The sequence below is a fragment of the Echinops telfairi genome, unplaced genomic scaffold (genome assembly GCF_000313985.2).
Source record: "Echinops telfairi isolate 266 unplaced genomic scaffold, ASM31398v2 ScPeMD7_3533;HRSCAF=4204_0, whole genome shotgun sequence".
NCBI classification, from domain to species: domain Eukaryota; kingdom Metazoa; phylum Chordata; class Mammalia; order Afrosoricida; family Tenrecidae; genus Echinops; species Echinops telfairi.
This window is the reverse complement of record NW_022107431.1, coordinates 58,151,785-58,168,778: the sequence shown is the minus strand read 5'-3', so window position 1 is coordinate 58,168,778 and position 16,994 is coordinate 58,151,785. Positions and strand designations below refer to the sequence as shown.

At 42.9% G+C, this 16,994-nt stretch overlaps 1 protein-coding gene across 6 annotated transcripts in view; it reads right to left on the bottom strand.

Moving 5' to 3' along the window:
* NCOA7 (nuclear receptor coactivator 7) overlaps window positions 1-16,994 on the bottom strand; it is a 199,215-nt gene that overhangs the window by 73,832 nt on the left and 108,389 nt on the right. For 5 of the 6 annotated variants that reach the window (XM_045294348.1, XM_045294347.1, XM_045294349.1 and 2 more), the window contains exon 3: window positions 14,058-14,284. The exons of the other annotated variant lie outside the window; for it this stretch is intronic. In XM_045294348.1, the coding sequence (XP_045150283.1) occupies window positions 14,058-14,284 (227 nt within the window). The remainder of the gene's footprint in view (window positions 1-14,057; window positions 14,285-16,994) is intronic. 6 annotated transcript variants of the gene reach the window in all.

The following is a 16,994-nucleotide window of genomic DNA, read 5'->3' as shown; positions in this document are numbered from 1 at the left end:
CTCCTCGGGCAGCTGAGGCTTTCAGCATGTTCAAAGCAGCATAAGCCACACCAAGTGATCTTCACCAGGGCCAACTGCATGGTGAAAGGGCACAGAAGTCAGGAAACTTTTCAAATAAGAGCCTCCACTTTGATCTGGGGTAAACAAAAGAGTTTTTAAACTCTTCTGTTCATGTCCTATTATGGATGTTTTTACTAATGAAAACTGGAAGGCATGATGTCAGATTAGTACTTAAGTTTTCACAACCTGGAAGGAGTTGCTTCACTAATTTTATAGAAATGAAAACAATATTGTTTTAGTTAATCTATCACTTTTCCCCCTTCTGTTTTTGAAAGAATAAAGAACAAATAGTCCACTTTTTACTGACAATTCTTAAAATGCAAATTTAATTATTTGTGACCTATCAGTTTAGAATGACAAGAAGTTGATAGGCAATGTAAAAAGACAAAATCAGACCTCGAATACAAATTCAACAAAATTCCTAGAAGCTTTGAAAGTAATAATGCTGAGAGTTGACAACAACAAAAAATAAAGTTGGAGGAGCTTGCAATGTTAAGTTTAGATGCTGGCAGCCCCCAGGCTACGAACATGTATCTTACACCCAGTTGAACCAAGGTCTGTAAAGTTTATGATATGAGAAATTTCAGGTATATACATGGTTTATAATAACAAACAGGAGCTACATTAAAACACATGCATCAAAACATTATTATTACTGTAAACTATGTCAAAGATGTTTTAGTATAAATTGGAATTATTTCTTTAATTTTTTTTGTGGAAAGGTACATCAGATATTACATACTAAGACAATCCTATAACTGGCATTAGATAAGAACTGTACCTAACTGTTCAGATTTACTTAACTTAGATTTAATGACAGATTTGGGAATGAAATTCCTTCTTAATCTGGGAGCTACTCTTAGCTATTTGTTTATGGATTGGGTATTGGTTGAGACAGAGTAGAAGGCAAGAAAAATGATAAAACAAGTGCTTAGCCTATGGTAACTTTTATTTTACCACAGGGTTTTTTAACCGCAGTACTATGATATTCAGGGCTAGATAGTGCTTTGCTATGGAGGCTCTACCTAATGCATCATGGGATGGTTAGCAGTGCCTGGCCTCTACCAAATACATGCCAGTAGCATTCCTCTTTTCAACTGGAACAAGCAAAAATATCTCCAGACACTGACAAATATTCTTTCAGGGGTCAAACTGTTGCAGTTGAGAACCAATGGTTTAATAGGAGTGATGAAATAAAAACAAGGTAACCGGTCTAAACTGAAAAATAGTGGTGATAATGGTGAAGAAAATTAATAGTCATTCTTAATTGGCTACTTACCCTGTGCCTAGCACTATGTGGTAGAGCCCTGGTGTACAGTGGTGAGGTAGTTAGTTTATTGTGCCAACCTGGCCAACAAACACATGTGGGGTTAATTGAAGAGCAGAGGGATATATGGCTCAGTGAACCTTGCCTTTCGAGTTCTTGGGTCTCTTGCTTTCTGATGGTCGAACCAGGGTGCAGCTGCCTTAGCGTTCCCTGCTTTAGCTTGCAAGACTGTCTTCCTGCAAGACATCCCTGAGGAGAAGCTGCATGGACCTACCCTGATGCAGCCCTGGGTGATGGAGCAGCCGTGTGGAGACCCCTGCCAGCGCTGAGATGCTTACACACTCACTGACTCGGCTTTCCTCCTGCAGTCGGTGTCATCATTGCGTGTGTTTGGTGAGATGGAGGAGGGCTTTGTGGATTGGGGTTGGATTTGTGGGCTTGGACAACACTGGGTTGGGCTGTTTTCTTGATGTGCACTTACCCTTTATATAAAACTCTTATACATGAGTTTCTGTGGATTTGTTTCTCTAAAGTACCAAGACTAACACAAGTGGTTATGAATTGGGCTGTGATCATATGGTCGGCAGTTTGAGACCAGCAGCAGCTCTGGAGGAGAAAGACTGGGCACTCCACTCCCGTAAACAGGTACAGTCTCAGAAACTCACCGGGGTCAATATGAGCCAGCATTGACTCTATGGCAGTGAGCGCACTAAGCACTTTATGATCTTATTTCATCTTAAGCGGTAGTTATCATCACTATCTCTATTTTATAGGCGAACTGGGGCACAGAGGTGTAAAATAGCTTGTGGGTTTCTAGTGTTTGTGTGTGTGTGTGCTTGTGTATTTTGAATATTTTATTGTGTTTTTAGATGGCAGGGGGTTTGGTTTGGGGTGAAGGTAAGTTTATACAAGTGAGGTCCCCCTCTTGACAACTTCCACGGCCGGCCGTTGCTCAGTGGCATTGGTTACATTTTCATGACGTGTCAACGTTGTGGCTGTTCCATTTCCAGTACTCTACAGTTCCCTGCCCTCTTCTTATCTCTGCTTAGGGGTAAATGCTGACATTTGGGTTTCACATACATGTAAAAGAGCACCGTTCTTATGGGGAATATCTTTTATTATGTATGCCACTTTGTTATTTTGCTAAAAGATGATCTCAGGGTCACGTCTAGTACTTTTATTTCAAGTTTAATGGAGGAGGCAGGAGTACCTGGGTGGTGTAAATGCCTAACACATTCAGCTGCTAAGTGAGAGGTTGGAGATTCAAATCTACCCAAAGGCATCTTAGAAGAAAGAAACAAAATGAAACACAGCAAACTCACTGCTATCAAGTTGATTCCCAAGTCTTGGTGGCATAGTGGATTGCACATTCGGCTGCTAAAAGCAAGGTAAGCAGTTTGAAACCACCAGCCACTCCATGGCAGAAAGATGAGGCTTCCTCCTCCCCTCAACAGTTATAGTCTGGGAAACTCAGAGAGGCAGGTAGACTCTGTCCAACAGGGTCACTATGATCTTGGAAGAAAGGCCTGGGATCTACTTCTGAAACACCGGGAGGAATAGCTCACAGAGGCCATGATCGATCCTAAACCTTGAAAACTCTATGAATGTTGAGGCTGCTATCTACACCCGAATACCTTGTGGGATTTGGTTTCTTGGTTTGTGGGTTTAGCGTCATGGTTAATTCCCATAATGACATGTTTCGTCCTTCTGTTCCGACTCCTAGTTTACTGCAGTGTCAAGGGTCTTGAAAGTTTGCAAGCAGCCATACAAGGCACAAGTGGTGTGCATGTGCCTGGAGCAGCAACAGTGGAAAGTACCTGGGACAGGAGGGTGTGTACAGTGTGCCTAACCATCGCCACGAAAAGCTGCTTCTTTTGCTGTGAGATCAGAAGATTCGACTGGAACCTGCCACTATTCCTGAGCATTTAGATCAAAGATTGTGTAGATGAGTTCCAATCAAAAGGCAGCAAATGCAAAGGAAAACGTCACATTCTCATGGATTACAGACTTCTTGGAGCCAAGGAAGTTGACCCCTGAAACTACAGCCCTGAGGTAATCTTTAAACCTTAAACCAAAAATACCCCCTGGAATCTTCTTAAAACCAAACCTTCAGGACCAGTGAGTGGTGAGAGTAACAATAACTGGAGGGTGGAGGAAAGGTGTAGTAGAAAGAGGGAACCGATTACAAGTATCTATATATAATCCCCTCCCTGGGGTATGGACAACAGAGAAGTCGGACAGTGTAAGACATGACTAAATAATAATAATAATTTATAAATTATCAAGGGTTCATGAGGGAGGTCGGGCGGGGAGGGAGGGGAAAAATGAGGAGCTGATACCAATGGCTCAAGTAGAAGGCGAATGTTTTGAGAATGGTGAGGGCAACAAATGTACAAATGTGCTTGACACAATGGATGGATGGATGGATTGTGATAAGAGTTGTACGAGCCCTCAATAAAATGATTTAAAAAGCCCAAAACCAAACAACAGGCTGGCTTGAGTAGTAAAAACTCTCTGCTTAGAGTACCACGCTGTTTTTAGAGCCATCTATGTAAGGAACCACTCAAGGGCATGGGAAAAAATAACACATAGGAGAACCAAGCAATAAGAGCAACGTGGAAGATTGGATAAGACCCTTAGAAGGCTCTGTGTTAACAGGGGAGAAATAACAGAAAAAGAGGTGGGAATGGCTGCAAAACTTGAAGAGTCAATATCATGAAATGGTGCATTCAGAAGTGGTGGAGTTGGTATTTTACAAAATAGTGCATTCAGAAACGGTGGAGTTGGCATTTAAGCTCAAAATAGCAGTAAAATAAAATTTAGAAAGGAAGCGTTGTGGGGCATAGTTCTACTCTGGCACATAGGCGTACCATGAATCAGTTCAAGGCAGTTGGTTAACTGGTTATGGAGACAGCATTTGGGGCAGTCTAGAGGAGTTGGCTGCGCTCTGGCTATGGGAGACAGGAGTTGGGGAATTCCACATAGACACAAACAGTGAACCGCGTTGGCAAAAAGGCACAGACCATTACAACACATGGGCAATCTGTCTGATCTTCATTGAATATAAGGGGGATTAGGAGATTTATAAAAAGCAAGCCTGGAAAGGTCATTTGAAATTTTTGGAGGGAAACTTAATTTCGTAGGCATTGGGAAGCGCCACCCCCCACCCCCACCCCAACTCAACGGGTGCCATCGCCTGCCACGTCCCATGAAGTCACGGCTCATGAATATTCGCCATCGTAATCTGCTGCCTTTAAAAATTGTGGTGAACGTATCCAGAGCCACAGTTAATTCCAACAGTCTCTCCCTGATGTTGAGAACCCCCACCCCCACCCCCACCCCCGCCCACCACCAGCAATAAAGGAATGTGCAAACAAAGAGAGTCACAATGAGAACCCTTTATGTCACAGCATGGGATTGACAGACCCAGAGGAGGCTTCCATCACAAAGACTACTAATAGAGTCACAGCATGAGTCCAGGGCAAGGGAAATCAAAGCTTCATCTGAACTAGAGGCAGACAGATAGAAATGCAACGGAGATGTCAGATCCCTGCCACTGAGCAGGTGAGGAGGAAGAGGGCAGGGGTGGTATAAAGGATCATTTGAAGATTGAAGCTATGCAATGAATTGAATGTTAGAACCATTGACATAATAGGAAAGTCAGGAAGAGGAACAGCAATGCATGAACACCGCTCAACTTAGCTATTCTTGTGCTTAGTTCAAGGGCAAAAGGAAGCTGATGGTCAACAGAATGTCCAGGGTCTGGAGGGAGGAGATGAAGGCTAGCTATGAAAGAATCATTTGTGATTCTGAAGTCTTAGATTAGGTTATGACTACCAAGAGAATACATTTCAAGAAAAGACCAGAGCATTGAGGGTAGAATCTCAGGAGAGCTTAGCTTTGGGAGTGTAAAAAAGAAATGTGTTGTAGGGTAGTGGAGGGGAGAGGGGGCGACCAATTACACAAATTACAGAAACGAATGTGATGTCGCAGGGTCAAGGACAGAACGCTAAATACAGGAAGGTGGCCTTGACTCTGTTACATGCTTTGGAGAGGCGGAGAGAAGGAAGCTGAGGAATGGATAACTGGTCATAGAATGTTTTTAAAGTTAGAAGTGGGGAAACTGAGAGACCCAAGATACAGGAGGTTAGCCTATCCACTAAAGAGGGGTAAAGTCACCTACTAACATATAGTGTGTTGAAGGCAGGATTGAGGATTTAAAAAACCAAACTCGCTGCCATCAAGGCAATGCTGACTCACAGCCACCCCTCTGTGGGTTTCGGAGACTGCGTCTGTTGGTGGGAGTAGAAAGCCCAGTCTTTCTACCACAGAGCTGCTGTTGGCTTTGAACTGCCGAGCAGCCCACCTCACAACGAGTACACCGCCAGGGATCCTTTGAGAAGTAGTGAAGTTTGAAGCATTAGTATAAACCATAAAGGGTTTTTATACTGTAAATACTAAACAGTAGCAATTTGATTGTCAGGCTCAAAATGGCTAATACCAGTTTATGGCAGGTCATTTATGTTTATGATATTGATTTTCAAGGGTGTCATTTCTGCTTTCAATTTTCCTAGTCACACTTCATACATTCCATTCTGATCAACAATGGGCACTTGCAGCTTACTGCACCCAGGCCATTGAGGTCGGCTCTACTTTGAGAAGGCAGGTCCTTCCTCAGTTGTATGCTGAGTGCCTTCCGGTCGGAGGGGCTCCTCTTCTGGCATTGTACCAGACAGTATTCCACTGCTGTCCACCATGTTTGCTGACCCAGTCTTTTTTGGAAGTATACTGCTAGATCCTTCTTCCCAGATTGTCTGTGTCTGAAAACGCCGCTGAACTTATTCACCAGGGGTATCTGTGCTTGTATTTGAAATAGCAATGGCCTAAGTTTAAGCAAGGAGTTCTGGTTATGTGTTGGTGCCAACCACAAAGTGAGCAGTTCAAAACCACCAGATGCTCCTCAAGAAAAAAATGAGGCGTTCTACTCCTTTAAAGATTTACCATCACAGACAGGAACTGGAAACACAGGGAATCCAGGACAGATGACCCCTTCAGGACCAGTGCTGAGAGTGGCAATACAGAGGGTGGAAGGAGGGTGGGGTAGAAAGGGGGAACAGATTACAAGGATCTACATATAACCTCCTCCCTGGGGGACGGACAACAGAAAAGAGGGTGAAGGGAGACATCAGGCAGTATAAGATATGACAAAATAGTAAGTTATAAATTATCAAGGGTTCATGAGTGTGGGAGGAGGGGAGAAGGAGGGAAAAAATGAGGAGCTGATGCCAAGGGCTCAAGTAGAAAGCAAATGTTTTGAGAATGATGATGACAACAAATGTACACATGTGCTTGACACAATTGATGTATGTATGGATTGTGATAAGAGTTGTACAAGCCCCCAATAAAATGATAACAAATACAAATCTTTACTATCTTGGAAACTCACATGGGCAGTTCTGCTTTATAGGGTCACTATGAGTCAGAATTGACTCAATGTCAGTGAGTTTGATTTTTTGGGAGCTTCAAGCATCAGAATAATATACAAGCTACAACCCTGTGAAAAACAGACAGATGAATGGTGGAAATAATTTCTATATAAGTTGTTATGTGAGAACTCAACTTGCTGTGTAAACTTTTGCCTTTGACACAATAAAATATTTAAAATGAGTAACTAAAAATAGAATTGAGTTAAAAAATTCAATATGAAATAAAAGCACCATTATTAAATCAGTGAGAAAAGGATGTTCTTTTTCTATAAATAGAAACTCAGGGTTGATGAACCTATGCAGTTAGCAAGTAGAATAGGGTTGGGGGGGCGGGGTTTGAATAGGGTGGTAGGGAGTAAATGGGAGCTGATATCAAGGAGTTCTAGAAGGAAGAGAATGTTCTGAAACTGATTGTGGCGGCAATTGTACAACACTGCTCTGTGTGATTGAACTATGGAATGATAGGACATCTGTGTTCGCTCCCAATAAAATGGTTTTGGAAAACATATATATATATATATATATATATATACATATAACTGCAAATTAAGGGAGATATATTGGTGTTCAACTATCAAGGAGTCTTGTTCTGCCAGTAGCTTGCTGCCATGTGCTCTGGATCAAGAGACTTGTACTTAATCTAAGAGACAGTATCCCTCGCTCTGTAAAATGAGGGTGCCAAACGAACTCCCACAGACGGTTGTTTTAAGAATTGTTATTATTGCTATAGGCTGTAGCGGTAGCTGACTCATGTAACTCCATATGCAACAGAACAAAGCATTCACTGCGGTGCTATCTTCGCAATCATTGGCATGCTTGATCAACTGTTGTGGGCACTGTATATTTTGAGTCCCCTTCACATTAGGCAGCTCCTCCTCCAGCACTCTATCAGCCAATAGTCCATCGTAATCTAAAGGATTTTCATTGGATAACTTTCTGATGTAGATCACCAGAAGGATTTTCCCTGTCTGGCTTGGTCCGGTTCACCGGGGGTGTTCTTGCTGGGGATTTGAAATAACCATGGCACAGCGTCCAGCGTTGTAGCACCATGCACGCCACCATGGCACATGCTGATAGAGAGCGGCCAGCTATACAGATGAAGCAGTAAATTTATCAAAAGCATTTTGCCTGGTTGAGAAATAAGGGCTTTGAAAACCCAAAAAGCTATTATTAAATGATGTTGAGTAAACACTGATTTGGGGAAATTTTAAGGTAACTGCTATAAAGTTGTTAGGAATTGGAACTGAATCAACGGTAGTGTCAATGGACACATCGATTCAGATCAATAATTAAGGGTAAGGAAAAAGCACAAAATATAATCACCTTTGAAGAAAATATAGGACTTACACTTGCTGAAAGAAATAATGTATTCTTTAATGCACACTTTTCAAGTATTGGCCATAGTACATAAAAATACAAATAAAATATACAGCATTGCTATTTAGCACATTATGAATAACATCTGAAATACCTGTATCATAAGGTGTTACAGTTAAACCTAAAGAAGGCTTCAAAAAGTTCAGCGAAAAATTCCATCATCTAATTCACTACAAAAGGTGTGAAGCCCCATCATGTGTGATGATGAGCCTTACTTCGTCACACACTCTGTAGTCGCTGAGCCATACGGAAGTAAAATCCCGAACAGAGCTCCACACGGTAGGTAGGTTATCTACCTTACAAAGTGATCTGCCTCGGAGGCCCTCAAACAGTTATGACGTGAATGAACCTAAGTGATCAGATAATGATCTGACTTGTGGATTCTTTGATCTGCTAAGGGTTTTTAGAGTTTAAGAGGAAAAACTGTGATTTGAAATGATTAACATGGACATTAAAGACTTACTATTGAAAAGCTAAACTCTTCCCTCATACACCAAAGGGTCTCACTATGCAAATCTCTGACTACGATAATCACAAAATTGACCACATACGAACAGTTTGCTGTGTTTGCTATACTGACCTCTAAAGTACAATGCTCTTAAAAGTCTCACTTTTATGATCCACGATTCTTCATTAAGCCTTTACATTAAAACACAGCTTAATCCCAATAATAATATTTTAATTCAGGTTCGACTTGCACAACCTAACTCTAAGAATTCTCCATATTTCCCAGCCTTATCCCAGTCTCACTGCATTTACTTAAAGATTTTCTCTGCACTGAGGTTTCATCTATATTTTTAAAATTTCCATTCCTATCTCCATGCACTTGGAAAGATGTGTACTATTCTAAGATGAAGGGAGCATGTATTCTTTAATGTAAGCATGTTTTGTGATGAGATTCATGGCATTTTAATATATATTTAGCTCCTGTAATATGATGCGAACTTCTCAATACATTTATAAATACTCATGTATGTTTTTGTCAAATTTAACTACACTTTAATAGTTAATTTTGAAAAATACATTAAAACACATTATTACTTGTTTTGATTCATTTTTATGTAACCACTTGACTTGGTCAAACACTACTCTAGATGTTGGTTTGATGCCTAAAGTTTGCGTGGCGGATAGAAATGCTATTTGAAGCCTTTGGCAGGACTCTACAGGTGAATCAAGTACAGACGCTGATGAATTTGGAGCAAAGCCCTGCCATCCTCTGCAGGTAACTTCTTTCCTTTTAAAAGACAGCATTTAGTTTGTTAGTGGGATTTGGCAGGGGCTGAACGCTTAAACCATGGGCCACCAAGGTACCACACAACCTGAGCGGCCCATTACAAACTGGGTGTTGCCTCACCCAACAAGCCATACTGATGGCGCTCTATCATGAAATGAAAATAGTATAGAAGACATCAGGCTCCCAGGCCCCAAAGGCACCATCACCCTGGTCTCTCCCGGTCTGCCCCAGGGACCTCAGCCGGAGTTCCCACTGACTGAGGAAGAGGAAACCCAGGCTGGCTCTGGGAGAAAGGCACGGACCACGGAGAAATGGACAGCTGCAGCACTGTGGTCCTTTGCTGGGACTTCCCTCAAGGGCAGGGGTGAAGGGAACTCCGTCTCGGAGGCAGAACATTAAGCCAAGCATCTGGCTGTTCTTTTTGTTGAAAAGCAGCAGTGGCCCGAGACACTGATGCATGGGATGCATCCAGTGGTGTGACTGGCTTCAGTGTTTCCCAAAGTGCGTGGGACTGCTGTGCCCTGGGGCCACTGGAACCATCCAAGGGGGCTACAAGAGCAGATGGCGACACTTCATCCTGGATTATACGGGCCACCGTGCACATGTTTTTAAGTGCCAGGAGGGGCTGAGTCACTTTTTTTCCTCTGAAAAGGAGGTGGTAGGTTAAATGAGTTTGAGGACCTAAGCGTTAGACAAATCCACTTACATGTTAGATATGTGTATCCCCTGTCTCATCTCCACCCTAGAAGGCAGAGTAGCACTGCCCCACAGGGTTCCTGACACTGAATCTTTACGAGCAGATTCTTCTCTCATAGCTGGTTGGTGTGAGCCACTCCCTCGGCAGTAAGGAAGCCAGTGCTTAAAAGTGTACATCCCCAAATGCACAGTCAGGATCTCTCTCTCAACCCGTAGGGCTCCAGTGTGTCAGGTAGTCATTCCATCCTTTTCCTCCTTCACCAAATGGTGTCATTTCTCAGAGCACCTTTTTTCAACGTGCTGTTTCTCTCCCCCTGCCTCTGTTTTGGCTCAGGCGTGCCTGAGAGCGCGGCCCCACTCGGTGCTGCTTCACCGTCCGCTCTCTCATATCCATCTCATGGCCTCACGCTCACCATGTAACACTAAGCTCCCTCGGCAGCTGCACACTGAGGACAGAATAACACTCAGCCTGAGGATGGCGGACACAGCCCTCTCCTGGGTCTCCTTCCTTTTCTCCCTTGACCAGAAAGAAGTCATGGGACTGGTCTTGCTGGGCTTGCTGCCTGATGCTCCACCTAGCGGTGGAGACAGCCTCCTGGGATGGCCATCAGACACACCAGATCAAGTTAACCTGCCAAGAGGTTGGTCAGCGAGAGCCAGATGTGGAGAGGATCATGAAGCCCTGGAATTCAACGGCCTACATAATGGTTTCATTATGCATTGGATTCGCCTGGAGAAATGTCCCAGACCAGCTGTTTTCATTACCACTATGGTAACGCGGGAGAAATGCGGACAAAAAGCATAATGGGTGAAGGCTTTTAGTTTGACATCATGAAAATATTTTGGTGATTATACAAACTTGTGAGTTGAGCTAAATGACAATGAACTGCTCACTGAAAAATGGTTGATTTCATGTTAGCAAATTTCATCTCAATAAATATTTTTTGGTAGAAAATCCATCAAGCTATGTAATGCATTACATAATAATCATATAAAGCCACTGGAATGTTGTAAATTACATGCTTTGAGCTGCAAGAACTTCATTTGTCTCTCTTGGAAGAGCCTCCTTACTACCCCCAAAGGAAACAACTTTGTCTGTTAGAAAACTCACCCCAAAGCACAGAGACCCCAATCTCTCTTGTTGTGACTTTTGCATAGGAAGGGCCAAGTCTGAGACCCCAAGGAAAAAGACTCATTACTTTGCTACAAGGCCAACTTTTAAGTACCATATTCTCTAAGGCAACCCACACCCTCTCCCTGCCCCATCTTCTTTCCCTTGGTCTAGTGGTCCTCCGTACCTGTTTGCCAAATCACATTTTGACTCCTGATAACCTGTGCCGGCGTCCTAGTGACACCGTCGTGAAGCACTCAGCTGCTACCAGAAGGCTAACAGTTTGAACCCAGAAGCAGCCACTGAAGAAAGTTGTAGCTGCCGCCTCCACAGAGACTGTGGCCTTAACCCCCCTGGAACAGTTCTGCTCTGTCCTATGGAGTTCTCATGACTTGGAATCTACAGCTACGAGTTCACACTTGGCTGATGTCAGATGAATCTTGGCTGAAGGCAGATACTCTTCTGTGTTTTGTTGAATGTACAAAGGCTTTCGACTGTGTGACTCATCACAAATTACAGCTAACATTATAAAGAACAAAATTCCAGAACCCCTAATTGTGGTCATGTGGAACCTATACACAAAGAGGCAGTTATTCAGACAAAACAAGAGGATGCTGGGTGGCTTAGGAAAGGCGTGCATCATGGTGGTATCCTTTCATCTTACATACTAACCTGCATGCTACCAAATAATCCAAGAAGCTGGACGGCATGAAGAAAAACGTGATGTCCAGACTGGATTAACAACCTGCAATGTGCAGATGACATACGCTTGCTTGTGAAAGTGTGGAGGATTTGAAGCCCTTACTGATGATGAAAGATTACAAATTTCAGGATGGAAAACGAAGTCTTGCAACGAGCCCAATAGACAGCATCACAATGGATGGAAAAAAGCTCTCAAGCACCGCATTGTACTTGGAGCCCTAATCAACGCAGAGCGAAGCAGCAATCCAGAAATCACACTGAGTGTTGCTGCGCTGGGGAAATCTGCTGCAAAAGACCTTCTTCAAATGCATAAAAGCAAAGATGTCACTTTACAGAGTAAGACGTGCCCAACTCAAGCCCTGGTATTTTTAATTGTTTGATCTGTAGGTGGAAGCTAGGCAATAAAGAAAGACGGAAGAACTGATTGATTTGAATTAGAGTGTTGGCGAAGGATACTGACTATGTAAGCAGTGCTTGGGTTATGAATGATATTTGTTCCTAAAAATGCCCGGGAGAATGGGTAGGCTAGGTGAAACGGGTGCGAATGGTTCTGATTTAGTCTGACCTTTAGTGCAAGAAAAGGAGTCCCGGGATGATGGGTGAAGCATTGGCTGCTGCCTGGAAGGTTGTAAGTTCAAACTCACCAGCCACTTTGCTGGTGAAAGATGAGGCTGTTTGATCTCATAGTGATTTACAGTTCCAGCAACCCTCTATAGAGGCATTCAAAATCAACTCTAAGGCAGGGTTTGGGTTTTGGGGGCAGTTCAAGAAAAGACTTGAAGCCTTTTGGACACTTAACAGCTACACAGGCACCAAGTGAGAGACGACCACGATAAAGAACTTGCTGCCAGCAGGGGTTGGTTCAATAATTTAAAATGGAGGTCAAGTTTATATAACATCAAAAGGCAAATAGGAAATGCCCATAAATCTGGCACAATCTAAGGACGGCCTGGATCTTGGACTGCCAAAAAATCAACAAATCTTGTCTTGGATGAAGTATCGCCAGAATGCTCCTGACCAGCAAGGATGGCAAGACTGTTTCACATGCTTGGGATATGTATCCAAAGGGGCCAATCCCTGGAAAAGAACACCACGCTTCATAAAGCTGAGGGTCAGCCCCAAAGAAGAAGGCTTCCCACCGTCAACTGACACAGTGGCCGAAACAACGGTTCACCCATAGCAACCAGTGGGAAGAGGGCAAAGGGCAAGCAGACGCTTTCTCTGTTTTCCATCCGGTTGCTATGAGTTGGAATGAACTTGAACACCACACCACCAGCACCAGCACCAGCACCAGCACTGCCCTTCCTTTGCACTTCTTTCTGACCATACTCTCGGCTGGTGAGTGACAGCAAGAGATGAAAGAGCCCAGAGAGGCACGGCGATCATGCCCACCAGGGGAGATATGCCGCTTCTCATAACGCAGCTCACAAGGCAACGGCTCTTGTGTGAAATGATGATGCTGTAAATTCATTTTAAAGTTCCCTTTTTGTAAAGCTTCCAAGTCTATGTTTTGAACTGATAAACCCTGTCCTCTTCATTTTTCATTGCCTAGCTGATGCCAAAAAGCAGAGGCACTTCTATGAACTCTTTTATGTATATGTTTACATATATTATGAAAAATTAACTATTTTACATATAGGGAAAGTACTCACTCATCTGACAAATGTTAGCACATAGGATGTGCTAGACCAGTGGTTCTCAACCTGGGGGTCACGACCCCCTGGGAAGTCCAATGACCCTTTCACAGGGGTCGTTAAGACCATATTTCTGATGGTCTTAGGAACCAAAGCACCACTCCTCTATCCGTCTCCAGGTGGGTCCACCTACATGCAGATACACCCACATACGGGGTCACCATAACATGAGGAACTGTATTAAAGGGTCGCGGCATTAGGAAGATTGAGAACCACTGTACTAGACAATGCACAAATAAGATATACCAACACATGGACCACACTGCCACCCCTGTACACAGATTATCTACAGAGCAAATGCCTGAGGTACATTTTAGTTACTCAATAATCTGTTACCATTACTAATATGACCATGTAACATTATACCCCTTAAAAAAAGCACGATTTTAAAATCAAAATGCTGCAGCTATTGCCACTGCCACTTACGTACCAGTATTATAGTATCTCTTTAATTCGGTACGCTTGATCTCCTTTAGCTGATTGTTTTTTCTTTTCTTCTTCTCATCGGTAATGTACTCCTCGTGATCGATAGTGATGTTGCCCTTGTCTGGCTCTACAGTGGCGGCGTGAGCATCTTCTTTTCCAGTGCGACTCCTGGTAGCGGTGGCTGAAGTGGTCTCTGCATTTTGTTGTTTGGCTTGTTTTTTCTTTTTCAATCTAGAAATGAAGGAGGTGGGGGGGGAGAAAAATCACGGGAACAATGATTTGCTTGTAGGCATTAATTATATTAATTTCATTACTTGTGTTTTCCTACTATTTATTTCCTGTCACTGGAAAGTTCTTATATACAGATCTGTATCCTTTCTTCTATTTTATATGCTGAGTGCTTATTTCTCAAAAATTTATTGAGTAATGTTCTGGGCCTTAAGAAAAACTAGGTTTTTATATGTTAAATATTTCCCATCAAAATATACAGCTACCCTACTATAATCCTTCATGCGGTATGATTGATATGCATAGTTACAAGGAAGATTAAGAAAATTTATGGAAAATGGCATTATATTTTCCTTATGTATTTTTCCAGAAACATCTGGAAGTCCTGACACCCTGCACATGTACATATGTACATGCTTCGGGTTTTCAGTGGTGGATGTGGGCTGGTCAACAAGCAGTCCATTATAATTGACTCATATTCTGAATATTATTAAAGTTTGGCAAGATATGAACTGCTTCAAGTCTTCTTTTTACCAAAGACTAAAGAACTGATCAAAAAGCTACATTTTTGGAGAGAAAATACCATGACAACACATAATTATTGTGGTTATAGGCATAATAGCTGACTGACACATTAGTTAATATATTTAATGCTCTTAAATCTTTGCTCCAAAGTTAAAGATGTATACCAGATAAAGCTTATCATAATTCGCTTTAATCCAATAACTCAATCCTTTTCAGTTGCTGTGTCAATCTGTAATTAATTTATATTCATTCTTTAATTGCTACTTCTTCCTGAAAATGTTTTCAACTTTCCAGAATGGAAACCTTTTGAGAATAAGGGTGTTAGCCTCCCGCATATGTGCCAGTCTGCTCTACCATGAAAGAGCAACAGGGCTGTTTTCTTTGTCCTTTTCTTCCTCCTCCTCCTCCCCCGCCCCCTTCTATCATTGGGACCTTCCCTCCCCTGGCTCTCCGGGCACAGTCAGCATCTCTCAGTCACTTCGATATTGTTTCTCTCTTGAGCATCTGAACAATTTGGATAAACAGCTGTATAGGGAGGGAAAGATCACCGTAGGAAATATGGAACTCAGGCTTAATTTTACACTGCTTTGCTCTGTGCAGCTGGCGGAATCAATTTAGCAGTCTGGAGGATTATCCACTGAGGCTTTGTCCTTTGAGAGCAACTGACTGGAGGGTACAGACCTAGCTCCTGAGACTCAGAATTTTTCATATATTAGATGGTAATATTCATACTTCATTAACTTCATTAACAGTGTGTTTTATTAGTATCACTGGGGATAATATGTCAATAGACAGTATAACAACAACAAAATAACAGAGATTAAGAATGATAAGGGTCCTTATTATAATCATATGATAGCCTGAAAGCTACATGTGATAATAAATAAAACACATTCCGATATTCCAAAACACAACCACACCCAGGCTGTTACTCTCTGGCCACTGTGGGAGCTGGGTTCTTTGATTTTATTGGCTAACACATGAGCATCTGGCCTATGAGAGAGGAACGGGGGAGTGGGGCAGGGGGGTGGGGGTGGGGATGCCAGGGATGAATCCACTCCCAATCTCTTAGTCTAGCTATCTTTGTTGTTTACTTATTTGTTGCTATTGTGAGGTACAGTCAAATCAGTTCTGATTCACAGCCACAGCAGAACAAAGCATTGCCCGGTCCTATTCCAAACTCACACTCCTGACAGTGTGCTGAGCCCACTGCTGCAGCCCCTGTGTGAACCCAGCTCACTGAGGGTCTCCTAGCAGGCACGAGGTCCTTCTCCAGGGACCGCCTTCCTCGCCAATAACATGACCAAAGTACACAGGATGAACCTTCTACCTTCATTTCTAAGGAGCACTTTTACCTATACTGCCAAGCAGATGTGTTCTAGCAGTCCATGGTGATTTCAGCGTTCTTCAACTATGCCATCAGAATCCCAAGGTGCCAGTTATTCATCAGTCTCAACGTCCAGCTTTCATAGGCAGATGGGACAATTGAAAATACCATCGTTTGGGTCAGACACACCTTAGTTTCAAATGCTTTCTTTGTTTTTTAACACTTTAAAAGGTTTTGTGGCAGATTTGTCTAATGTAATCATCATTTGATACCTTGATGACTGCTTCCATGACTGGATCAAAGTTGTGGTGCAGTGACTTAATATAGTTCTTCTAGGTGGAGTCTTTGAATCTTCCACTAAGTGACTGGGTGGGACTACGTAAATAAGATATATGGAACCCTAACAAGTGAGGGGCTTATAATAGTCTAGGTACTTTGGAGAAACAAATCCACAGCAACTCATGTATGAGAGAGTTTTATGTAAAGAAAAGGTGCATCACGAAAACATCCCAACCCAATGCTGCCCAAGCCCACAAGTCCAACATTAACCCATTAACCCAACACCAGTTCACAAAGTCTTCCAGCTCACAAAACAGAGGCAATGATGCCTTACTGCAGGAGGAAAGCTGAGTCAATGAACGAACAAGCATCTCAGCACTAGCAGGGGTCTCCACACGGCTGCTCCAGCACCGAGGGCTGCATCGGGATAGGTCCATGTAGCTTCTCCTTGGGGATGTCTTGTATGAAGTCAATCTTGCAAGCTGAAGCAGGGAACTGCTAAGGCAGCTGCACCCGGTGCAACCATCACAAAACAAGAGACCCGAGAACTAGAAAGGCAAGGCTTCACCACCCATTTATCCC